Source organism: Macrobrachium rosenbergii, chromosome 2, assembly GCF_040412425.1.
Source record: "Macrobrachium rosenbergii isolate ZJJX-2024 chromosome 2, ASM4041242v1, whole genome shotgun sequence".
Taxonomy (NCBI): domain Eukaryota; kingdom Metazoa; phylum Arthropoda; class Malacostraca; order Decapoda; family Palaemonidae; genus Macrobrachium; species Macrobrachium rosenbergii.
Window position 1 is genome coordinate 61,705,118 of NC_089742.1, and position 26,653 is coordinate 61,731,770.

The 26,653-nt window shown below is 40.4% G+C and overlaps 1 protein-coding gene across 14 annotated transcripts in view; it reads left to right on the plus strand.

The window, feature by feature from the left end:
- kis (kismet) overlaps positions 1–26,653 on the plus strand; it is a 154,507-nt gene that overhangs the window by 26,853 nt on the left and 101,001 nt on the right. For 12 of the 14 annotated variants that reach the window (XM_067119586.1, XM_067119623.1, XM_067119536.1 and 9 more), the window contains exons 2-3: positions 1,349–5,309; positions 18,434–18,526. In XM_067119586.1, coding sequence (XP_066975687.1) covers positions 1,437–5,309; positions 18,434–18,526 — 3,966 coding nt within the window. In that variant the 5' untranslated portion in view covers positions 1,349–1,436. The remainder of the gene's footprint in view (positions 1–1,348; positions 5,310–18,433; positions 18,527–26,653) is intronic. The other 2 variants (XM_067119629.1, XM_067119638.1) reach the window with 1 other exon arrangement.

The window sequence follows — 26,653 nt, forward strand, 5'->3', positions numbered from 1 at the left end:
CCTTCGTTGACCTAAGCAGTGTGAGTTGACTATTGTGGGTTGTAGCCAGGATGGAGAGAATAAAAAAAAAAAAACTCCCAGAAATGCATTCATTGCCCTGTCAGATTTTACACATCAAAATTGGAGAACTCAGATGAGTTAATCCTAACCTTATCAGTGTGAAACTATCCATAAGACTCTCTCTCTCTCTCTCTCTCTCTCTCTCTCCTCATCTCATGTGTTTTTTAAATTGAAAATGTTGGTAGTCCCAAGTATGCCATGCTGAACTTTTTGCAGACAAGGATCCATGTATTGTCATTTGCAGAAGGGAGAAGCTGTCACGATTATGTTAGCTTTGTGCTGTTTCCATCATAAGCGTATGGCTTTTCCCCTCTGTTATTGACAAGTTGCAGCGGAAACACAGCAGCAAGAATCTACAACACTCGGTATGGTATGTATTGTGTTCACATGGCAGTGTTGACCACGCTCTACTTTTATGTAATTACTGAAGTCTGTGTTTTCCCAGGCTTATTTCCTTTTCTGGTTAGTTAGATTACATTAGTAGTTCATGTTTCCCTCTTTAATGTGTAATTGACAGGGTGTGAATTTTAGTAGAATTGTAGTTTTTTATCTTAATGAAAATTTTAGGACAAAATCAGAACTCTTGCTTAGTTATAAGGTTCCTTATACCAGGCATCATGGTTATTGCTCTGGTATTGGAGTTTGTAACCCCTTAATGGTTTCTTTTATTTCACAGCACTACTGAAGTATTAGTATGATATACAAATACAAATGTTTTATTTCTTCAAGTATTTCCTAAGGAAGTTGTGAGCCAGCTTTATCATGTTTGTACTACAGTTGACCCCCGCCTATTCGCGGCTTCACCTATTGCGGAATTTTCTGTGGAACGTACATCCACATTATTTGCGGAAAATTTGCATATTTGGGAAATTTTTCATAGAGAAATATTCATTAATTGCTGTATTTTCATATTTTCGTAACTAAATACATTTTTCATGATAAAACTTAAAATAGGCAGGTATAAGCCTTTTTAGAGGGGGTTTTTGGTGTTTGAACTATCAAAATAGGCAGTTATAAGCATTTTCAGGGGCCGTCAAATATTCACGGATTTTTGTTATTCAGGGCGGGGGGGGGGTGCGGTTTGTGGTCCCTATCCCTGCGAATCCTGGGGGTTGACTGTATATTATTTAAAAATGGTCTATTTTTACTACGTATACAGTACCAGTAAATGTTGTTGATTGTTTTTAGTCATTTTATATATCTTGTGTTGCTGTCAAAGGATGGCTTTACTCACTGTTGATATTTGGTAAGTTTTCATATATTTATTTGGATTTTTTTCTCCTTTCAGGATGAGCGTGGCTGCAGCGTGTAGCGCACGATGAGTTACAACTGCAGTATGATGAGTATTTGATAATTATTTATAATCTAATTTATTAATGATGGATAACCTGTCCGGCCTGTTCGGAGACGGAGACTTGGGTGACTTGGATCTTGAGGGCGATGGTTTTGGTAGCCCCTCTGGTCCAACACCTGTCTCCGTTTCAGAGATGGACCTCAATAGCTACACCCAGCCATCTTACACTAGTATAGGATCTGGGGCAGGGGGGCCACCACCCCAAGGGCCGGGGCAGAAGATGAATATGGGTGGTGGACCCCCTCCCTCAACTCAGGCCATGTATGTTGGCCCAGGTCCTGGGGCTGGTTATCCATATGCTGGGGCCCCTGGCCAGCAACAGCCTCCCATGAACCAGTACCAAGGGGGCCAATATCGCCCATCCTATCAGCCTGCTGGTCAAGATATGTATGCCCAAAGACCTGTACAGCCAAATCAGGGTGTTGTACCTAATTGGAGTAGTCAGCCATCTCCATATAATCAGATGCCGGGTAATTATCAACAGCCTAATTATTCCCAGCCAGGTATGCCGCCATATCAAAATCAAGGTATGAGTAATTCAAATATGGGAGGCTCTATGCAACCAAACATTCCACAGAACTACCAGGGCATGGCACCCCAAAGTATGAGTCAGGGTTACCCACCTGGTTCTCAGGGCATAACTTATCAAGGTACACCAAGACCCCCATATCCTGGGTATGATCCCCAGAGACCAATGGCTTCCAACTCCCCAAGTATGAGTCCCTATCCTGGAGCACCTCAACCTGCACCAAATCAGCCACAACAGTATGCTGTAAGTCAGGGTATTAGACAGCCATATCAGATGGGACAGTATCCTCAGGGCCAAGTTCCTATGGCTGGTCAACAGCCACCTCCACAGCAGCAGCAGCAGCATCTCACAGGCCAGCCTATGGTGGGAGGACCAAGACCTCAGCAAGGTGACATGAACCAATACCCTGGCTCGCAGGTACCAAATGGCACCCCAAGTTATAGAGCACCATTTCCCCAGGCTTCTCCACAAATGTCTCCCCATGCACAGCCCTCTCCAAGACCTCAGATGTCCCCAATGCCACGTAGTATGTCTCCTCATGCAAGGCCAAATTCTAATTTAGGAATGACAACACCAGTATCTTCGCCAGCTTCCATGCCTCCTTCGTCCAGTGCCTCTCCTATCCCAACAGTAGCTGCTGGAGGTCCAAGTTCTAGTTTGCAACAGCTGGAAGGTATGGTTAAACCAAATGTCAGCCATGGTAGAAATACACTAAACTTTACGTTGTACAACCTCCCAAATCAACCTATGCCATCACCTGGCTTGTATACAGGTTCCTCTGGAGTGCCAAGTCCAATTGGAACTAGGGCTCCAATGTCACCTGGAAAAGTAAATCGATCATCTATGGGCACACCATTAAGCCCTGGTCTAGGACCTGGAACAAGTAGACCTCCTATGTCCCCTGGTCTTGCTCCTGGACCAACACGACCACCTATGTCACCGGGTTTAGGCCCAGTTGCAAGGCCAGCAATGTCCCCGCAGCAGTGGCAACAATCTCGACCTGTCGCCCAGCAGAATTTCCTTCAACAAGGCAACTTTATGCAAGCGAATACAGTACCTGGCCAGAGGCCGCCTCCACCAATAAATCAGCAACAGTCTCCTATATCAACACATCAAGGACAAGACTCTATACCAGACAGTATTTCTAATGTTAGTGATGGAAGTTTGACTCCAAATAATAGTACATCAAGTGCATTAGTGTCTCAGAGTAATGGACCAGTGTCAACTCAAAGTGTTTGTAGTAGTATAGTGAATAGTGCCGTCAATAGTGTATCTAACAGTGAATCTTTTAGTGATAGTGTTCAAGTACAGGCTGCTTCCAGCCCCACTACTACAGTTGTAACAGCAGTAAATGGACCAACACAGACAAGTTTAGCTGGTCATTCGCCATCAGCACCCACCAACGTGCCTACCACAACTACCACTCAAGGAATTGTACAGACATCCACTATGACTCCAAATGGTATGATGCCAAATCCTATATCATCTAATGGCATCCCTTCAAATTCGATGACTCCAAATGGGATGCATGCAAATGGTTTGCAAAACACAGCTGGGCCAATGGGTATGGCACCTTGCGGTCCCCAAGGAGCAAGTATGATGAGGTACTCAGGGCCCCAAGGACCATATACCCAACCTATGTCACAAGGTGTTTATAGAATGGTGGGATCTAGCCCTTATGGACCTCAGGGACAGATGCCTCCTGGTAAAATGGGACAGATGCAGCCAGGTATGCCTGGCCAAATGCCTCCTATGGCAGGCAGCCAAATGCCTCCTAGATTACCTGGCACTACTCCTCCCAGCAATTCAATGCCAGGAGCACCACTAATGGGTCAAAATCAGATGCCTATTCAACCACCCAGTCATATACCTACTAACCAGCAAGGACAAATAATACCAGGTACACCAGGTCAGGGTCAAAATACAGCAGGTGCACAGAGTCAGATGCAGTCTCAGATGGCACCAGGGCTTGGACCCACTGGTCAAGGGCCAATGCCAGGAGGCCCACAACATCAGATGGCAGTAAGTGGACCAGGTCAAATGCTGGGTGGACCTGGACAGTTACAAAGTTCATTACCCAGTCAGTTAACATCTAGCCCGCAGGGTCAGTTATCACCTGTTCCACAAGGTCAGATGACTCCAGTCAGTCAGGTTAAAATGAATCAAGGACCACAGGGTCAGATGCCACCAGGGATGGCACAGACTGTCCAGGGTCAAGTACCACCAGCAACTCCTGGAAATATGCCATCAGCACAGCAAAATCAGATGCCACAAACTCCGCAGAGTCAGACCCCAACAGGACCTCAAGGACAGATGTCTCCAAATTCCCAGGGTCAGGTACAGCAGAATGTCCAAAGTCAGTTACCACCAGGACCTCAAGGTCAGATGCCGCAAGGGCCTCAGAGTCAGTTGCCTCCAGGTTCTCAAGGCCAGATGCCCCAGAGTTCTCAAGGTCCAATGCCTCCAGGTGCTCAAGGTCAGATGCCACCTGGTTCACAAAGCATTATGGCACCAGGCCCTCAAGGCCAGATGGCCTCAGTAACACAAGGTCAGGTACAACCGGGATCTCAAGGTCAGCCACCTTCAGGACCCCAAGGCCAACTACCTTCAGTACCCCAGGGTCAAATGCCACCAGGCCCACAAGGGCAGATGCCACCAGGCCCACAAGGGCAGATGCCACCAGGCCCACAAGGGCAGATGCCACCAGGCCCTCAAGGCCAAATGCCACCAGGCCCTCAAGGACAGATGCCTCCAGGTCCACAAGGACAAATGCCACCAGGCCCACAAGGACAAATGCCACCAGTGCCTCCAGGTTCCATGGCTCCAGCAACCCAAGGCCATCTTCCTCCAGGCTCTCAAGGTCCATTGACACCATCTTCACAAAGTCAGTTGCCTCCTGGATCTCAAGGCCAAATGCCACCAAGTGTTCAAGGGCAAATGATGGCTGGAGTTCCAGGCCCCCAAGGTCCAGTTCCACCTGGTACTCAAGGTGCTATGCCACCAGGAACCCAGATAGCAGTTCCATCTGGTCCTCCTGGACAAATGATGGCAGGTCCACAAGGCCAGATGCCTGCTGTATCCCAGGGTCAGATGCCTCCTGGTGCACAAGGACCATTACCACCAGGGCAGCTTGCACCAGGTCAGATGGGCCCCATGAGTCAGATGGGTCCTGGCATGCATCCACAAGCTCCAGGTGGTCCAATGGGTCAGGGTGTGCCGCAGGGTCCAATGGGTAGCCCTGGTCTGGGACCTCAAGGACCATATCCAGTACAACCGCAGATGAACTTTGGGTTTGAAATTCAGCAGTGTCAACAGCAACTTCAGCAGTTGTTCAAGATGCCTCAGAATGTTCAGACACAGCAGAAGGTAAGTGGATTTCTTTACCTCATAAGCATTATTAAGTAAGTTAGATTAAATCTGAACTGTAATCATGGATTTATAAATTATGTATTATGAATGCACAAATTCTATGACAGCTGTTCGGATAACCTAAATAAATATATGAATTTTTAGACAAAGTATTATGTAAGTCAGTCATCAAAATTTGAATGTATCATAGTTCTGGTTGAACCCACCTTTTTGTTGCTGACAGCAGTACTTATACTTCCAATTAAGGATTTAAGGGGTCATAGGAAATTTTTGTTTTAGTGTGAGATTTTCCCCTGGTAACTTATTTTGCATTGTAAGTAATAATTGTTTTTATAGGAAGCGTTTGGTTAGATCTTTAGATCGTGACATTGAAAATAATTTTAGTTTTCTATGCTACTAACATTTTTAGTTTTCAGTGCTGCAAATGTTTGAAATGTTTGTATCATCTACATTGAGTAATGGAAAGTTGATGTTATGCAAGGTGCAGAATTTTTTATTTCATGTTGAAGATTATTGTGTTTGCATGTGTACCTAGCAAACGGCTTTGACTCTAATGTACAGTAATCGTGTTGGTTGTTTAATTAGGTATACTTCTGATGGTTAGCATATTTTTTTACTATTGAAAGTTTTATGCATTCCATTGGATTGATGGATGTCAAACATTTTCTTTCACTGGTCAGATTAAAGAGGCCTAACATTTACAATTCATCTCATAGAAACTATAACCAGAGATTGATTTTTTCCATAGGTAAATATAGTCTTCAATATTCATGCCAGACAACATGCTTGTACAGAGATCGTGATTGTGATATTGTACAAATCTCTCTCTCTCTCTCTCTCTCTCTCTCTCTCTCTCTCTCTCTCTCTCTCTCTCTCTCTCTCTCTCTCTCTCTCTCTCTCTCTCTCATTTGAAAAATCAAAGATGGTGTGACTCAAAATATTCCATCGCATCCATTGTAACCAGAAAACCTTGCCCTTCAATTCCACCACAATTCTAGAACTGATGTTAGTTGCCCATTGAATATTTTGCTTATGGATGCTAAAAGTTGAGGTTAAATATGACAGGATTTGTAATCTCAAGTAGACATAGAAATAGATTTACACAACCTCATAAGTCACATATCTAGATACTCGTAGGACTTGCTACAAGGGTTTGTTATTTATTGAGAGTGGAAAACCAGGCAATTGGGCAGCTGTGTAGGGAGAGACCATAGGGTAATGGATTAGAAGTAAAGGTAGGAAGTTATATAGCTGGGCCAAAGAGGTGCTTTAGAGAACTTGAAAAAAACTAGTTTATGCAACATAGCAGTTCACCACCAGCTTTGTTTTTATTTTTTTCATTCATATTTTTGTCAGTTCAAAATTTTCAGGATGCAATATTTCAAAAGTATTAGTGTCACCTGGTGTTGGCTGCAGGAGTTATCCAAATTTATACTGACACTTGATCATCTCTTCAAGTGAGCTAGAAGCAGAAAATAATGCAAAGTCAGCAATTATTAAAGAGCACATCCAGCTTTTCAGAGATTAATTTTGCCCCAAGGGGTGATCCTTCAAGGGTTCACTATGGTTTCATGTCGAAATATATATGCATAGATTTCAAGACATTAAAAAGACCAGGTCAGAGTTGTGGTAGCTATGTTGGTTTTGCTTAGTTGTAGTCTCGAGTTCAACCCCAGCGCATGGCTTTATAGATTTTACTGGCCAAACAAGACCTTACCATCTCAGTGAGGTACAATTTTTTTTTTTTTTTTTTTTTTTTTTTTTTTCTCAGGTCTGCTTGCTCATTCAGCAACAGCCACTGCCTGGTTTTCTCTGGTCCATGCTTAGTTGGAGCAGAGCCTACGAGTGCTGATTGTGTGTGTGCTGTATGTTCAGTGATTGTGTGTGTGTACTGTATGTTCAGTCACCAGGACAGTTGTGCACCAGTGCAGTTGCCAGCCCCATGCCTCTGCTGCTTATGAACAACTTTGAAACCTTTAAAAGCCAAGGAGGTGTCTTTGTACAGCAATAAGAGATTACCCATTGTTCCAAAGTGGGATGTGGCATTATAAGTGGGAATACACTGGTTGACCTATCGATACAAAATCTAAAAGGAGGAAGTGAGAGGTGTTGAAATTTCAAGCATTTTAGAAAATAATTTATTCTTTTTTATTTAAAAAAAAATCAAAGAGAAATTGTACAGTAAAAAGCATTTGGTTAAGTTTTTAGTGTATTTGAAAGTCCAGCTTACACTTTGCTTTCGAAATAATTTGAAATCATCAAAAAGTATTTTCTATGGGGCCCAAAGAGAATGGAAGACTTAGTTTTAAATATTCCTTTTCTTGCTGTTGTGACTGTTCTTCCTTATAGCATTTGTCTCATTTCTTAGAGCAATACAGTATAACTTCTATGAAAGTGTAAATTCAAACAAAATATTGAAATTTACCAGAAAAATGAATTCAGGGGAAACCATTTAAATACATCCTTCCAACTTTAAATAGGATTTCAAGATAGAAAAAGGACTGTAGATGTGAGCATTTTCCGTGATTGTAGAGGTGGCTGATAGAAACAGAAACAAAAGCATACATCAAAATTTCAACTTCCATACATTAGAGTACTGTATATTGTCAAGGCAGTGGGTATCACTCTTGTTCAACGTATGTTCAGTAAGACGTTGTGTCGTACTGAACAAATGTTATACACATTGCCTTGAAAATATACTCTAATGTATAGAAACTAAAATTTTGATGTACTGTATTCATTTGTTTCTGTTTCTGTATACATGTATATGTATACATGCTTCAGTGTTTACTTACTACCGTATATTGGTGGGGTAGTACTAGTTAAAATTGAGTGATAGAATGTAAAGAAAAACTCTTATACAGAGATGTTTGGATATAAGTACTTTACAGTGTAAGGCTTGTGAATGTATGAAAGTAATCTATAAAGTTAATAATAATTCTTAGTAATGGACAGCAAAACAATAAGAATTCGATAAAGCTATACTATACTGGGTGAACTTGGACTCGAATGGTATGCATTGCTATTGTAAACTGTATAAAATAAAATAAAAAATTAATATTTGACAGATTGCTTAGTATCCAATTTTATTATTTATTTTTATTTTTAGCAAACAGATATTTGCCCGGAAAATTACAAGTAAAATCTAAACCTGAAAGGAAAATATTTGTTAGGGATATATATTTAAGATAAAAAATTCTAATACAGTAATGCAAAGTGTCCAAGTTGCATGGTGCATACCAGTAAATTTAAAGTATTGTAATTGGTCCTCACATGTACAAATTTTTCTTAAAACTCTCTGGTCCTCTTGAACATATCTTGCTGTTTCAGTCAACTGCTAAATGTAATTGTTGAGAAATAGTTCTTTTAATATAAGCAACCATCAAGTTATATAGCTATTCTGTTTTATCATCACAATACAGTTCTTGAGTAGATGCTAGGTAATTAACAAAATGTAAATATTTTTTTAAACTAAACCAAAATTACTCTGTCAGAGTACCTTTGACATAGTTTCATAATAATGCTGAAGGGTAACATTATCAGTGTTCTTGAAGTACTGTTTCCCAGACTTTTCCAGCTGAATATAACAAAGATTGTTAAGCTGATTGTTTTGGTGGTTATCAGATTTTAAGATGTTGACACTTTTCGATCATTCATTAGGTGTGGTTAACTGTACATGTTAAAATTGGGATTTTAAATAGTCAAGGATAAGAAATGGAGTACAAGTAGGTGAACAGACTGGGAAAGAGTCTAATTCTAAAGTCACAAGTTGGTGATAGTAATACTGAACAACACTTGACATTTCGGCTGTCGAGACAACGTCTTGTACAGGTACAGTGTTTAGTTACTCTAGTCTGTTTTTGGAGAGTTATGAAATAGATTTCTGTGTGATTAGAGGATACAGACATAATAGTCGTAATCAGATTTAGTTTGCAGAAATTCCGTAAGATCGAATTTCATAGGTGATCAAAAAGTTGACCCTTGGATGCTTGATACTCCAGGAAATCATAATAAATTTTTGGCATCAGCACAAAGTAATTATTTAGATTTTTAGAGTGTTGACCATATGAAGCAAATGCATCTTCATGGTGCTCATCGTGAACGTTAAAAATAGTTTTGAAATCGTTGGCCCTTTGAAAATTAAAAGAAAATTGTTATTGTTTAAAAAATGATTGTTTCATTATGTTCATGAATGCATTGAACCCAATGAACACCTTTAATTAAGGTTCTCTTTACTGCTTGTCCAAAAAATATATTTGAGGTTATAGTATAGGAAATTACCAAATTTTGGATATTTAAAATGGCAATTTTTGAAGTTGACAGCTATATCTTTGGATTTTTCAAGTGCTTTCGACACCGTGTAACATGTATTCCTGTAATATAATAGTGCAATAAAATGCAGCATAGTATCAAATCCTGCAGTGTAATATGACATTTAATCACGATGATACTTCATTATTGTTGTTTCAAGTGCATTTTTTGATTGAACTTAGTTTTTATATTTTGCTGCAGTTTAGTTTTTCTTATTTATCAATCAGACTTTATTGGTGCTGTTTCACGAATAGAGAAAAGTTTTTTTTTTAGAAGTTAATTGTAAGCAAAACCTCATTGCTGGAGGTGACAAGCACGAGCGAGTTTTTCATTACAGCATGATAAAATATAAGTAGTTTTAAAATCACATTTGGTTACTTAGTACTCATCCTTCGAAGGTTGACATGCAGTTTGGTTACCGAGCTGTTTAATTAAAATTTTGTTTGTTACGTTACTGAACCTTATCTAGGTATGTAGCTTATGGTTTAAGATAGGATGTAGATTTACTGAGGAATGTACCCATTTTATATTTATTATATTCTAGTGATTGTCTGGAACTGTTGGTTACTTTCACAAAGCTTGCTTTCGTGGACCATGTTAACAAATAAAAGTATCGAATTGCACAGCTTAGTTATCCTAGGGAAGTTGATGGACCAGTTAACGTAAAAGGCCAGGTGTGGCCTACGTCTTTTGTTTTTATAGGGAGCTTTGTTATTATTATATATTATATAATATATATATATATATATATATATATATATATATATATATATGTTATATATGTTATATATATATATAATTTGATGGAGTACTTCACGTTAAACAAGTCTTTACACGGATTACTTTTTCCCCCTTATCTGATTGTAAATATCCACTGCCTATGTCTGGGAAACCTCTATTCGTTATTGACCGGCAGCCCCAGACACTTAATAACTGGATCCAGTACTTTGCGCAGAACTTGTCAGCAGCAACAGCGTAAAATTGTACTATTCAAAATTCACAGGTGCTGTTTGTTTACGAATATATTTGTGACCTGGAAGAGAAAGATATATAAAGGATGAACCTCTCTCTCTCTCTCTCTCTCTCTCTCTCTCTCTCTCTCTCTCTCTCTCTCTCTCTCTCTCAACTGCTAACTTTGCCCGTTACTCTGAGAGAGATATTTTATTGCATCAAAAATGTAGTTCTAATTTTTCTTAAGAATATTATTTCTGATGCGGGTTTCCCTTGTCAAATATTAAATTTGTTGGCCGAATACTACTCCACCTTACACCACTTCACGTATAATGGTTCTCATTATATTTCTTTGGGATGAGGTTGTTAGCTCTGTGCCCTTCTCTACGACTGCGATTTAAGTACTGTTTAGAGTTAGGAAAGGTTAATTCCTGCAGAGACTTGATTGTGGATGGCATATTGTATTGGGAAAATAGTGTGTGGCAGGAAAACAGTGATGGTAAAGTCCTTATATGAAAAATTAAAGTCAGAATATCTGTATGGCTTGGTTATGGGTGTTAGGAAGAGGTGTTTGGTCGATGGAGTGAGCATTTTGTAAATTTGTTTAACTTGACGGGCAGAAGAATGTCAGAGCTTGATGACTGGAGTGTAGAAGGGGTAAAGGCTCTGTAGGCATTACTTGAGGTTCTTGAGCAGCGTCCCTTCGGCCCCTAGCTGCACCCTCTTTCATTCCTTGTACTATACCTCTCATTCATAGTCTTTCTTTCATCTTACTCTCCACCTTCCCCTGACAATTGTTTCATAGTGCGACTGCGAGGTTTTCCTCCTGTTGCACCTTGAAAACCTCATTTACTCTCAATCTTCCTTTCAGCGCTGAATGACCACAAGGGCCCCAGCGCTAGGCCATTTGCCCTGAATCTTGTATTCCCATTCCGAGGGGTAAAGCTTAGTAGTTTGAAAATGCCCGTAGAATTAACTGTTGGGGATGTAAGAAGTGCAATTAAGAGGTTTAGAATGTAATGGCATTAGAAGTGAATACTGTGGTGTGATTTGAGTGGCCGCCCAGGGTGGGTAAGTTATGTCTGGTTGAGGAAAAACGTTCGAGGGAAGCGGGGTGAGGGCCGCGGGTGAGAACTGTTGTTCATTTGCGTAAAGGCATATCTTATTAACACACCGTTTCCATGAATAGTTAATCCCTGTGCAGAAACAATAGTAGCATTTCTGTGTGTGTGTGTGTGTTTTGAGGTGGTTTAGTTACGTAAAGGGAATGGAAGACTTTGCTGTGGTCAAACGAGTGATAACTCTGAAATGTAGTAAGGGAAGAGGAAACCTAAGTACTGGGAGAAGGTATGAAATTGGTGTTGACTTTAATTTTTATTTATTTATTTATTTATTTTTTTTAAGTGAGTAAAGGAAGGCTAACATTATAAACAAAATAAAATTTTTGTATTTTGCTTGCGAGTGGAGGAGGGCACATTCCGCGGTTTTAGTGTTTTAACTCACTTTCACTTGCAAATATAATCTTTTTTTTCTGTAAATTTGGTTATTCCGCTTTGTGTTTTCTTGTATTCAACAGCCTTGACTCTCAGACGAGTAGCAGTATCCTTTTAGCCTTTTAGTTTATGATTGACAAGGCCAACAGGATCGGGTGGTTGTAAATTTTGGTCTCTCTCTCTCTCTCTCTCTCTCTCTCTCTCTCTCTCTCTCTCTCTCTCTCTCTCTCTCTCTCTCTCTCTCTCTCTCTCTTTTTAAAGATCTTACCTTGCAATACTGAGGGCATGAGCGAATCAGGAAAATTTGCCTAATCTAACTTTTCTGACATGGAGGAATGCTACTCTAGCGTGTTTCTTTTTTTTAATGGTGGAAAGAGCAGTCAGTATCCACTTCTAGCTACTTGTGTATGTGAGAAGATATATCGTCTGTTTGGTGTATTTAGTAGCTCATTAATTAGCTAGGTAATAAATCGTTACGATATAGACGAAGTGGTAGGAAAAAAAGAACAACTTTGTAACAATTATTGTTTTTCGTTAAGTGTAAACGCAGCTTGTTTATCGAAACGGGGAAACACCATTGTTTTAAAATGTCGAAGGTTTGCAGTGAGATTCATCAACCCAGTGCCTCGCCATCCTTATGTCGGAACTGCTAATAGTAGACCCTTCCCCTTAGTGTTAAAGTGGGTGTATGCAAAGGATGTATCCTTGCATTGAATTCACATTTCGGTTAGTTGTGTAGGTGCTCACGCCATTGGTAGGAGGTACAAAGCATTTACGGTTTGTAAGTTCTAGTTGTTTTATTGTCATACAGTAAGTACGCAGGTTAAGTCAGATGCAGTAAGGAAGGTTGGACAAAATGCTATTTCACCTAACTTCAGGAGCGTTGCAAGGAAACTTTAATGCTAGGTGACGCACATGGAAGTCGACACTCTTGAGTACTGAATAGGCAATTCATTATTGATAACCGTAGTACGTACGTAACCAAGCTGCCTCAACAGAGACGTGTTTTCTTCTAACAAGAAATGTTGAAATGTTTTCCCATTAAAGTTGCATGCCTTAAGTATGCACTGATAACAACGGAATAGGCTTATATTGGTACCCGAGCATACGATAGTCTGCGGATTTTAAAAGTTGAAAGTGAAAGTAGTCAGATGCAAGTCCATTTGATTCCTTAAAGACGAAACTCCGTAGGGTTTTTCTTTGTTGCAAGAGTAAGTAATCATTTGTCTGTATGAGATATTTTGTAGGTTTCTTTGTATTTGATTTGTAGGAGATTCTTCATTCTGTAAAGAGAGAGTGAGTTACAGTTAATATGTCTTGAAAAACCATTGTTCAAGTTATACGTCATTAAAGTGTAGGTTTACTGAGCATTAAAGTGGACGTATTTTGAAATTTGCAGATGAGTTGAGATGAGATGCACCTTATGGAAAAGGGCGATTCGTAAATGGAAGTAACTGATTGCCCAAAATGGTACTGATCTGTGCCATCACTGTTCTCTTTAGGAATACATTGGTTGCAAAGGCAGTTTTTGTGGCTGTTTTGGTCAGTTTTATTCATTTCAGTTTTGTGGATTGATTTGTATACGAAGTGCCTTCGCAACTGCTTGCATGTGATCCCGGTTTCCCATTTAAGTAGCCGCTTATCATTCATTGAATTCGAATGGTTATTCTTTATTTGTTCTTCCCCCAGTTAGTAAAAGACATAGCCTATGACGTACGAAAATTCATGATACATTGTTTTTTCCTGTTACGCAAGCCTATTATTGTTACATGTTGCAGTTAGCCTACGCTTTTCAAGGAAGAATAAAAAAAAAACTTAGCTGAATTTACGTAAAAGTTTTTGGAAATATAACAATCTCCTCTCTCTTGCCTTTGGGATCAAGAGAAGGAACGCGAATGCCTCATTTCCTTCAATATGCGTCACGTTGCAGTGTGGCGTAGACGAATGTAGGGAATACTTTGATGTAACTCTGTTATCATCGTCTCAAGGCCGTGTGACGCAAAGGGCCAATGTGAAATTCTGCCACTCCTGTCTTTTTCATTTTGACTTTCAGAAATCCATAATAAGTATTGCCTTAAATTTATTTTGAAGCCGGGGATGTGTTGTTATTACAGGTTAATTCGAATCGGTTAAGCCTGTAACTCGAAATTTATCTTCAATGGTAATATAAAGTAAAAGTTGAAATTTTTTTCCTAAGAGTACCTGGTTCTATCGCAAGCAGTTTTATATTTCGTTCGCCCATTTCCTAAGTTATCTCATCCTTTCGTATCCATCTCCTCCTAGCCTTTTTGTCTGCTAGATCATCGACACCTGTAACAGTGCATCAGTTTCGAGATGCCATGGTAGCTGTTAAACTGTAACTTTTTATATGTTCATTCAGTTGATAGTAAATTAACGAGAATAACAGTATTCGAGTAGAATAAAGTGTCGCTTGATGCATAGCAAAAGTATCTGATGAAAAGTATTGGTGAATCGAGCTTTTAAAAGTTATCGTGGGTTATACACTTCTGAAGTTCAGTTGATTTAAAAAATGATTGAACTATTATTGGTTTGTAAGATCACCTTTAGAAAGGAAGAATGAATTTAAGATAGTAATTTAGAACGAGAGAGAGAGAGAGGGAGTGAGTCAGGCTGTGGGGGGGGGGGGGCTGCTGACTTTCTCTGACAAACAAGTGTGTTCATGTTCTTTCGTATGGTTTACTAGCTTCCTAAACAAAGCTGATCTTGTTTTGGGGTTGGGGGTCTGTAGACTAGTTCGTTTAAAGGAAAGGTTTTTTTTATAGTAAAAGCGTTAATCTTAGCAGTTCACAACCGAATCGTGCTTTAAATATCATTCTCAAACGATGCCATCTTGAAATGCCAGCCACACTCCCGTCGTTTGAAAATGAGCTGTTGTGAATAAGGAATGCTGGAGGATTGACTGGGTTGGTTACTCCCATCACCACGAAATGGTTGTGTGCACTCAAGCACAAAATTTTGAGGCACTTAATTGCCTTAGTTTGACATATTGATAACCTTTTGTCAGTAAATGTGGGTTTGGTGAATGTGCACATTGTAACATATTCTTGTTAGGCGTGACGTTGTGGGGAAAAGGCTATCACTCATGGCACAGCCGATAAGCTTCCCCCTCCCCCCTTTTTTTTTCTTTCTTTCAGAATATAGCATTGGATAGATTATTATTTCTTGGAAGAATCTCTCGATATATGTCTTTTACATATACTATATATATATATATATATATATATATATATATATATATATATATATATATATATATATATATATATATATACTGTATGTATGTAATGCATAATTGTAGTTTAGGTGTATAGATAATTTGTATGAATGATTTGTGAAGTGATATGCTTGCATGTTTTAATAACTATTGTCGATACATCTGGAGCATATATATATATATATATATATATATATATATATATATATATATATATATATATATAATTGCTGACGTACCCGACGTTGCACGGTAAAAACTCAAAGCGTAGAACACACCCAGACCATAGAGCACACCCAAAACATAGAACACGCCCGGATATTTATTTATCCCAACCTTTTATTAGACAAGAAAAGGATTCAAATCTATCTGCAGTGTAATATCAAAGAATTTTTATTTGTAGGTGTTGAAACTTGCATTCACTGAAAGATGATAAACTGTAGGACTTGCCGAGTTAGCTTCCCCTAAATACAGATTTCTTTTTATTTTTACAAATTTCCAGAAGGCTCTACCGACACTGAGTTAGTTATATTCGTATACAAAAATTTTCAGAAGGTTATACAGAGTCCTAGCCTTCTAGTCAACTAAACTTGCACTTCAGTGGCATTGGAAGTGTCACTGTTCATCTGAGTGACCCCGAAAATTATGGATTCGACACTAATCTTGGTCATTTTTGACATTTTATTTTTCATCCCTTCTCGCCTCCCATTCTTATCGGGTCTTAACTTGGACTTGAATGGTATCGGGAGTGTCACTATTCATCTCGGCAACCTCGAAAACTATGTATGGATTAGAAGTAATATCTGCCATTTTCGGTTATTTTTATGTCACCAGATAGTAAGTCATATGTATACCAGTTTTGGTTGAAATTGCTCCTTAAGTTTCAGAGTTTTGCTGGAACATACACACACACACATCCATTTATATATATATATATATATATATATATATATATATATATATATATATATATATATATATATATATATATATATATATATATATATATATACACACATACACACACACACACACACACACACACACACACACACACATAGTCTGAAATTTTTATTTGACATTTTTATTTTCCGATATTCATAATAAAATATTTCAACTGTCGTGTGAAGATGGCTAATATTTGTGCAGCATTGTGTAATCGTCGGTTGCACTGTAACTCCCTCCCCCTCACTTTCTCTCTTCTCTCCCTCTGTCTCCCTTTCCCTGATCTGTCTTAAGTATGGAGATGAATTGTAATGTATGACGTCCTTAGACCGGTTGTTTATTGAAGTAGGTACTCCTTACCCATCATTTTTAGGCAGAAAACAATAAGGCGAAGAAAATGGGATTAAATATATAAGAAACTTGATTGGTCAGATTAGCTGCCGCCATTTTAGGAGTGAATTCGGCACAGCAGTTTTTTTGAAGTCCCTTGCTTAATGGGTGTGATTTAAGTTGGCCTTAAGCCAGCACGGTCCCTTGCTTGTAGTGGAGACGGCGAGCTTTTGAAATCGTCGCCCATGGAATATCAAGTAATTCCCCACGACGGTAAGGCATGAGACTGACGGAACCAGCAATAACGAAGCTGCGATGAAGTGAAGCCCTTTCGAGTCTACTGTAGGTGTAGGAGAATATTTATTTATAACGCATTTTTACTCCGGCGAATTATCTAGTTACGAAGAATGTGTAGGATTTGTCTCTTCCTCTCTTAACGATGTATTTGTTGGTGATTGTTTCTAGTTTCTTTGCTTCTTTCAGTTCTCGTGGAATCACTTTATGATTGTGGTTTAGATGCCACATCGCCGGAAGAAAAAAAAAAGGAATCTTACTAGTCTTCTTCAATCCGATACGGAAGAATAGGTATGCAGTAAGGCTTCCGGTTACTTTCTGTCTAAAATTAACCACGTGGCTCAACTGACCATATAATGGGGCTAGGCATTTCATGGGGCTCATGGATAAAGCGGAGGACATTTTGAAAGAAATTGGTAGTTTTAGTTCTGAGGTATGGAGCATTATTGACGGGATGTTTAAGATATAATCATGATTTCATTGTTTGAGTAGATATTCGGATATCAGATAAATTGAGGTTTGACTAGTGTTGGATCATTGTTATTTCCGTTTCCCTAGACGAGTGAGTCACAATAGAGCGCGGTTGGGTCGAGTAGATTAAAAGTTCTTAGTACATATGTTGCCAGTGACCGGGATACATTTACGTTTATTTGTGTAGCGTCGAGCTTTGTTAATTGAGGAATACGAGTGCGGATTGTATTTTTTGTGAATATTCATTCTACTAGTGCATACTGGTATGTATAGTGAATAATCGGTTGTTTTCCGTACAGAAAGAAACTTGTGCTGGAATTAAATACAGAGTAGTTTTGGGAGAAGGATATAGTGGTCTGTCGTAGCTGGAGACTTGAAGTGACTCCACGTGGAATATACGGATGAATGGAATAGCCTATATAGATATACTTCGTTAAGGTTGGAGGTAGCATTACTGTAAGGTTCCTTATCGAATGAGACCCCTCTCCTTCAAATTAAACTTGATCTCATAGAAATAAGACAGCTTACATCAAAGTCTACTCCCCCCCCCCAGTTGTTTTAATAACACGTGCAGGGACTTGTTTGTATTAGTTTTTGTTTGTGTGTGTGAGAGAGAGAGTGGGCTGGGTGTGGTCGAGGAGGCAAAGGATAATTAGAAGAAACATTTCATTACCAGGTTCCTTTGTTTGTGTGATGGCGGAAGGGTCTCTGAATTAATTGTTGATTTGTGTGATCATTTCTTTTTTTCACGTATGCACGAGACTTTTTGAAAATTCGTTACAGGTTTTTGTGGGTAAGTGCGAAAATGTATCTATTCAGATTTGTGTTGTTAGAAAAACGTGTAAAGTCAGTATTTTAGTTCTTAGTTGCTTTATTGGGTTTACCAAACTTTAGGCTCTATTTGAGTGTTTGGTAGGTTTGAATTAAAATGCAGATTGAAAAGTTGATTATTTACATATTGCTTCATCCGACTGGTTACTTTTGCATGTCTTGCAGGTGGTGGGTAAATTATATTTACTTTGTTTTACACAAGTAATATTTTTATTTTATGCCTTATAGACTACATTTTTGTTTATAATAATTCTTCACAGATCCAAGAAATGCAGCAGCGCCTGCAGCATTTGCAGCAACAGCAACAACAGCAGCAATTCATGCAACAGCCGCCCCAACCTGGCATGTACAATGTGAGTATGACCGCCTTCTTTTGTCACTTTCAAGTTACGCTTATTTCTTTGTGTAATTGTGCTGGCCCCATCTCTCTCTCTCTCTCTCTCTCTCTCTCTCTCTCTCTCTCTCTCTCTCTCTCTCTCTCTCTCTCTCTCTCTCTCTCTCTCTCTAGTTAGCTTTACTAAATGAAAATCGTATCTAACGAAGAAGCCGATTCCAATTTTTCCAGTTTGAATAAGGAATTCTTTTGACAGTAATGGTAGTGATTGTTGAGTTTTGTAATGCAGGGAAATTTGCTTTGAAATACGAAGAAAAGGCTGCTTATTTTATTATAGAACTTTCACCACGATTCTAGGGCTTCCCCTACTTGACCAAATCAGTCAGGGCCTTCGTTGCGACTGTAGCAGATCTGGTCGATTGTCTCGCTCTTTCTCGCCTGGAAACGCCAGATGTGTTTTGATGATTTCTGCTGTCCAGCTGTCTGTTCTGCTTCTATCCAGCCGGTCCACCTTTGTTCCTCCGTTGCATTCGGGCTTTTGATACTGGGGACTATTTGGTCCCCTCTCTTCTAGTCTCGTCTCCAGTTTGCTTGAATCTGCGTGTACTTGACGCATGTTGCTGTTGCCTCATTCCATTTCTCGGAAAAAAAGAAGCCGCAACAGAGAGTGTTAAATTTTGGTTGCATCACAATGACGTATCACTTCCGCGTCTCTGGAGATTGAGCGTGTGTGGGAGTAGTGACTCTTCCATCACCCTCCACCCCCCTCGCCCTCCCTCCCTCCCTCCCTTACATTAAAAACACGGGGAAATGAACTTTGTGGCTTTCCGAAGCTGCTCTCGCCCTCTCGTGAGCAGTCAGGCATGATTCCGCTTCATCATACGGGTGCATTTTTAACGCTGCGTATGCCCCAGACCTAACGTGAGGTTTGCGTATGCCTCAAAGCTACGGTAAGGTTTGTGAATGCCTGAAATTTATCGTATGGTTTACAAGCACAATAATGGAGCGGTTAAGAGGAAAATACTGAAACACTTGCGGTAGGTTTCATTTGACGCATTTGGAATTGGAGGCGGCGATTGTTTTTATGGTTTGGTGGAAGAGCGCACGAAGCGTCTGTGCTTGCAACTGACGTACGGGAGGAAGGAAGGGCGTTGCTGTGAGGCCGGTCAGTCAATCCAGTTTGTTGGTCTTGGTCAGCACACTGACTGGCTCGTCGCGGAACTCGGGCCGGTGTTGATGTATGGCGGGCTCTGGCATACCTAACTGTTTTGGAAGGCCCCTTTTGTGTCGGCTAATAATCCCCCCTATGCACTCCGACCAATAGGTGGGAAACCCTTCCGTTTGCGTACTATGAGAGAGCGGCGGTTTCGGTCCGCTGGTTTTTGACATCTTTCGGGACGCTCGTATGTCCCCCGATGTTTAGGTTTATTTTCGTTTCCCACCTTTGTGTGTTGTGTGTGTGTGTGTGTGTGTGTGTGTTGGTTAGTATACACGCGTTCGTAGAGCCGTTGGGGGAGGAGTCCTCAGTTCTCACTCACTTGCTTACAAGGAATAGTGGGAGGTGAATGGTGGGGGAGGGGTAGACTTAAATGCTTGCCCTGCTTGCTGGTGGGATGCTGCTGTCCTTCGCACGCTCCCGTTAGCTTTGTGGGAAATGTTCTTCTGGCTTTTTATCTTACTAGTTTTGTTCTTCGCTGGCTCGGGCAATGTTTGTCTTATCAAATTATAACTTATTGTCACAATTGCATGTATCCTGCATCATTATTGCTAATTTCTTTTTGTAACGCTTGATTATTATCCAGGTAAATACAAGGTATTTGATCTTATTTGCCCTTACTTTTGGACGAGGGTCACATTCGCTGTTGTTCACATGACACTTTCTTATATATTTGATAAGTGATGTGAGACCCAGAGCGAAATGAATGTCAAGGTGGGCAGGTTTAAGGCAGGAACGTGGCGATGATCCCTCCCTTAATGACGGAAGTCTGTTCTCTAAGCACCTGTGGCGTGAGGGCGAGAATTGCTTGTGTCAATTCGACCCTGCTCGGTGGACAGAATTTTGGTTCATAACAGCTTCCAGCATAAGGCTTCTCGTGCGAATCTGGACTCGTGTCGAAGAGGGAAAGCCATGTTAGCCTTTGTGAATAGAGAGGAGGACGGTTGATAATGGCTTGTTACGTTGAGTATGTGCGTTCGTGTGTGTGTGCTCCGTATCTGGTGTGACAGGTGGAGGGGGTAAAGGATGCTGGTCTCAAATGTTTTGTGGCCAAAGAGTGATTTTGGCGTTTCCCCTTGAACGGCGTTGCCACTCTTGTTGACCTACGATGGGGTGATGGCCCGGCCAAAAGTAGGTTACTGGGTATTTTTCTCTAGCTCTCTTCTTCGGGGCATTCACCTTTGAGGGTTCGGCTTTGATTGGCCTAATATTTTTACGTAATTTTTTGTGGTGGGGGGCGTTGGCATGTCATTCTTTCCACCTCTGGAAATTGGTCGGAGGAACTGTGACACAGCAACTTTGGTCTTGGACATGACTAAAGAATAAATTCCAGGATGTTGTTTTTAGTCTAGATTTCTGCTTTTGCCAGTGCATCAAAAGTGGATGCTAGACGCTTGTGTTGATCCCATATAATATCATTCATTTCTGGAGGGTTAACGATGGTTGTTTTCAAAGTACATGGAAAAGCACCGTTATTTAGCTAGAGTTTGTTAATTTTGCTACTGGAAATCGTATAGTTGCGCCGGTAGTGATATTTTAAGCAATTGTAGTAGGAGACACTATTGGTGTTTGAGACGTTGAAGACATTGACAACGATCATAGTTATGGCGAAGCTAGGTAAATGAATCGGATATCGGAAGAAAATCAAGTAGTTTGGAGAAATTGCTGATGTTGGAGGCAGAAGTAGTTGTTGTTGATGAAGGTAATGGTAGTAGAGAAGGTGCTGGTGTTGAAGACAGTGGTAGTAGAGAAGAAATTGGTGTAGTTGAAGACGTGGAAGCGGGGAAGTTGTTGTTGAAGACAATGGAAGAAGAGAGGTAGTTGTTGGTGATGAAGACAGTGTCAGTAGAGAAGAAATTGTTGGGTGTTGAAGACAGTGATAGCAGGAGGTATGTACGTAATACTACTGGATGGCGAAGTCGCTTTAGTGTGGGTCGGTGGAGGTAGTAGTGGTGGTGGTGATCCAGCTGTTGTTGGCGTAGAGAAAGAGGGGGGAGGGGGTTGCGGGGGTTCTGGATTGACTAGCGGAAACTGATCGATATCGCCACCATGCCACGTTTTTTTCGGGATTGGTTTGATCGAATGTGAATTTCTAAACCGCTGTGCTGCTGCTCTCTCTCTCTCTCTCTCTCTCTCTCTCTCTCTCTCTCTCTCGTTCCTGCAAATTTTGCGTTTTAAGACGTCTTAAATTTCCGAAATTTTCCTTCTCTGTCCTTGAAGGGGGGATACTTCTGTCACACCATAACTGCTGCTGGTTTAAGTACCAATTCTTGCTGGAATAAGTTGAAATATACGTTGATTTTTCACAGAATCCGTACCCAGTTTTCATTATGTTCTTTTCAAATGATATAGCTTTTTCTTAGCCTGCCATCTTCCTAGTCTTTTTCACCACCCCACCACCATTCGTACTTTATCAGACCTAAACCGTCGCAACAAAATGTAACCTATTTACAACTTCCACTGGTTTCACATTTTTTTAAACCTCCCAAGTCGTCTCTCGCCTTATATACTACGAAAACAAACCATCTGACGAACAGCCTCGACCTGTGTGCTTGGTGGGCGGGGTCTCTATTACCAGACACCTCTTTCCCTTGGGAGGCGATGGCATCTTGGAGAGTACCGTGGGTTATTAAAAGTAAGATTGACAAATGTAAGTGTGATAGAGATTAAGACATTTTGTTAATCCAGTTGCAAATTTTTTTCCCATTTTACATTTTTTTCATGAATGGACGCGTGGGTGACATGGCCTTAAAAAAATTTTTGGCCTTATCATCTACAGACATACTTTAACATATTTTCCAGAACGACACAGTACGACACGTATTCAGGACCACAAGAATGCATACACGAGCGACATCCTGTGCCCTATAGTGTAAGAGGCTTGGGCAGTTGTACAGGAATAGATTTTGCAAGGATTTTGTGGCTGGAAATAGCAATTGTTTTAATTCATATGTCAAGGAACGTGCATAGTATCCCCGTGTCACTAACCCCGTTCAAAGCCTGTTGTTTATCATTTAAACCCCCCGGGTTATTAGGTAACTTATGATAGGGGAAAATATTACAAATTTAATGTAACCATCTGGTGTTATGTGGGGTCGTTCTTGTATTAATTGTAATGACAATCTTTAAGATAAAGGAAGCTTGTTCATTGTGGTTCTCAATTTTTTTTAATGAGGTTGCTAGCCGTGTGCCATTTTTCACCCCGTTTTTTGACACGCCGCAGTCGTCTAGTTACTGGGCACCAAATTCACGCATACGTTTGGTCACCAAGAGCGTAATGAGATTTGAAAACATACATTTAAACACAGGTTATTCCTCGCCTGGGAATCGAACCTGAACTCTCAAATAGTGCATTGAAGAAATGTATACAGTTATGTAACCTGAATATTCGGCTGTCTTCTAGCAACTGAAAAGATTAGGAGAATCCTTAGAAGCGCGTAATTAGTATTTTGGAACTTGCTCATCCTGTTATTAGGTTACAATAAGGAATGTTTGGTTGCAGTTGATGGCCTATGCAGCCCTTCGAACCAGGTGATGGGTGCCGAAATTGATAGCTGTAAACACCAAGCACGATTATTTTTCCAAATAATAGGTTGCGTTCCATAGATTACGTGGATGTGTAACGTTTTGATGTGCACAAGTGCCTGGAATAATGTACTACTGTTGTAAATTAGTAATGTTGGCAAATTTTCCAGTTACAGGTATTTGTAATGTGTACTGGTGGTTAGGGAATTATGTTCACTCCTAAAATGAAAAAGTACAGTAGCTTATATAAGTAAGTATATTGTTTACATTATTTCCTGTTACACTTTAATGTGTCATTTGTAGTAAAGGTTCAGCTTTTGGTCATAGTGTAAATTTCATCCAATACCATTTCGTTTCCCAGTACATGACCATACTGTACATGTGAAGACTCCGTATCTATTTTCCTTGTCTTTCAGCCTGCTGCTGAATAATGCTTAGCTTTACTGTTGTAATTTGAAAATTTGGGAGGGATTTAAATGTGATTAGAGGCGGGGGACATTTTTGTCTTGGGTGTCGACTACTATTACAGCCCAGTTTGTGCTTGTAGTAGTAAGCAAGCAGTTTCCATGGTGTTTTAACCAAGATAGGATTGCAGACTTTCCATAGAAGCAATATTCCGTACGGGAGTTGGAAATTGAGGCTGTTTTATTTTTTAGAAATTTATTTTCGGTTCTTAGTTAGAACTTTATTTTCGGTTTTTAGTATATCGTTGGACATGACATATTTTTAGACCATCCTGTGAACTCCCGTGGACGTTTCCAGATGTTTCCATGACTTGAGTGTTTCCCGCATGGCTACGGAAACATTTCCGTGACTTGGAACATTTCATGGTGACTGTTTCTTCCAAGACGATGTTGAAGCGTTTTGTGGTAACCATTTCATAACACGACCTTTTTAGGCATTCTGTAGGGACCATATTTTATAGACGACCTGAAAGACAGTCAGCAGTCAGATGCTTGAGCTTCCATGGCACTTCCGAAGCCTTGGGGCGACACTGCCACAAAGGTCTTTCGATGCTTTCACGACGACCAGCGAATCATGGAATCCCCATGACTAATCAAATTTTCCTGTAGACCGAACCAAGTATGAACGGAAATAACGGCAGAATTTACAAAAAATTGTATATTTCAAGTATGAAACGGAATTTCTTCAAACAACGGGAAGTAACGCGATGTTAGGTTATCACCATTAAAAATACAAACAATAAATAACTTCGAGTCGATACAATGGAAATTTTTTGTAAGTCGGTACGAGGGAAATTTTTGTTTTATTGCACTTCTAACCCCCACCGCCCTCGCTTTTCCCCTTCCCCTACCCTACCCCTACCCCTCCCCTCTCTCCTTGGGCCTTTGCATTTTTCTTAACATGTCTTGGCATTAAAGCAAATAACCGTTTTGCGCAGCTTAACGTCGGTATGACTGGCCTTGCGTGGCTTTTGTTTAACTCCTGAATATTTCAATAGATTTCTCGTTACTCCTCCGCCCCCCTCTCTCTCTCTCTCTCTCTCTCTCTCTCTCTCTCTCTCTTCTCTCTCTCTCTCTCATTTCTAGTCTTCCTATCTGGTCACCATCTAGCTGGGAAGCTTCATCTTGACCATGGAATGTGGTTTGGATTTTGTGCAGTTCCCTCTCATTTTTGACAGTGCGCTCTCTTTTGTCATTTTTGTCTGCGCGGTCGTATCTTTTGCTTGGATGCCTACAGTCGCGTGTCGTTTTGCCTTTTCTAATTCTTATGATTGGCAAATCTCAGAATTTTAAGTTTTCTTCATTGTATGTTGGTGATCTCGCACGTTTACTTGTGTGTTAGGATTTGCTCAGTCTCATGAAACTTTAAATTTTGCGTTGGTCATTTCACGCAGACCACTCAGATTTCTCAATGGGCTTCCTCATAAAGTTACTGTATAGTGACTGAACAGTCGCAAGCGAGTGATCTTGCAGTCTTCAATACTTACTAATCTTTGGGAAATCCAGCGATTATGATTTTGCGCAAATCGTGCGTGGGCTTGATATCGGATATTTGAACAGTATTTTGCGTAGAGTTCCACCTGCCTCCTTACCCCCCACACCCCCTTCCATCCCCATCTTCTGCATCCCCCTCCTTTGTCGCCTTGATCGTATTGGGTAGAAATTTTGGTTTGGTGGAGCAGCAGCAGCTGAAGCATTGCATCTTGCTTCCTCATCTTCCTCTGCACCCACCCACTGCCGTGGTTTCAAAATTCATCTGAGGGTAGGTGGTGACGGCATATATATATATATATATATATATATATATATATATATATATATATATATATATATATATATATATATATATATGTATCAATATTGATTTATTTTGTAAAATGTGCATGTTATTTTTGCGTATTTACGAATACGTGTTTTTTGTAGGTATACTGTAAGTAATCTTGTGGCTGTAACTGAAATCTACTCTGGCGTTTGAATTTCATTTTGTAAATGAATAAGTTGAGTTTTATTGATCATTTCGTGAATCCCTGTCGTCTGTAGTAGTCATTGAAATGAGATTGTGTTCGTTGACAACTTCTCGATGTCGTAGCCGTTTTGTCTTTGAGATCAGAAGTTGAGGATTTTGACCAGTCTTGATTTTAAGGCATCCTCCTCATCCCCACCCCTTAGCAGTTTCCTATGAAATCCCCGGACTGTTTTCGAATCTGGCTGCAATTTTGTTAGCCTCTTACTTTGGAAAGACTATTTCTGTATTTTCATATTTCCAGTGCTGACGGTGTTATTGTTGGCGTGTCACGGTTTCCATTGTTTCACGTCCTATTGTCTGGGCAGATCGATTGCAGGGAAATATTAGCCAAATCGGATGCTGCAACCAACAATGCCCTTTTGACGAAACTGGCGATCACTCCGAAGCTTCGATTCCAACGGGTCATTTTGAATGCGTAACGGATAGTGTGAAGGACACTGGCCAGTCCGAAATTGTGTGAAAAGTCGAAATGGATTCCAAAAGGTGAAACGAAGACTGGGAAGGTTCTTCTTGTGGCCTTTTAGCCCGAGTGACTTCTTTGACTAGATGATGGTGACGACCACGGTGGAGGCGGTGGTGGTGGTGGTGTTGGCCATGTCGGGAACGAGAGCCACTGCGAGCGAGCTTGATGACGATGACGACAGCGACCATGAATATTTTAGAAGTGGTAATGGTTTTTTGTTGTTGGAGAGGAGGAAGAGGAGAGGAAAGGAGTGATTTCTGTTGGAGGATGAGGAGTAGGAGTTTGGTGTAGGAGAGGGGATGGGTCGGGCGGGCAGAGAAGAGTATTGATTTGTGGCCCTGGGAGGCTACTTGGGCTAAGGAACCCAGCAAAGGCTGCTGCTGCTGCTGCTGCTGCTGTTGGTGTGGTGGTGGTGGTGGTGGTGGAGGAGGTGGCGGTGGTCCTGCTGCCTA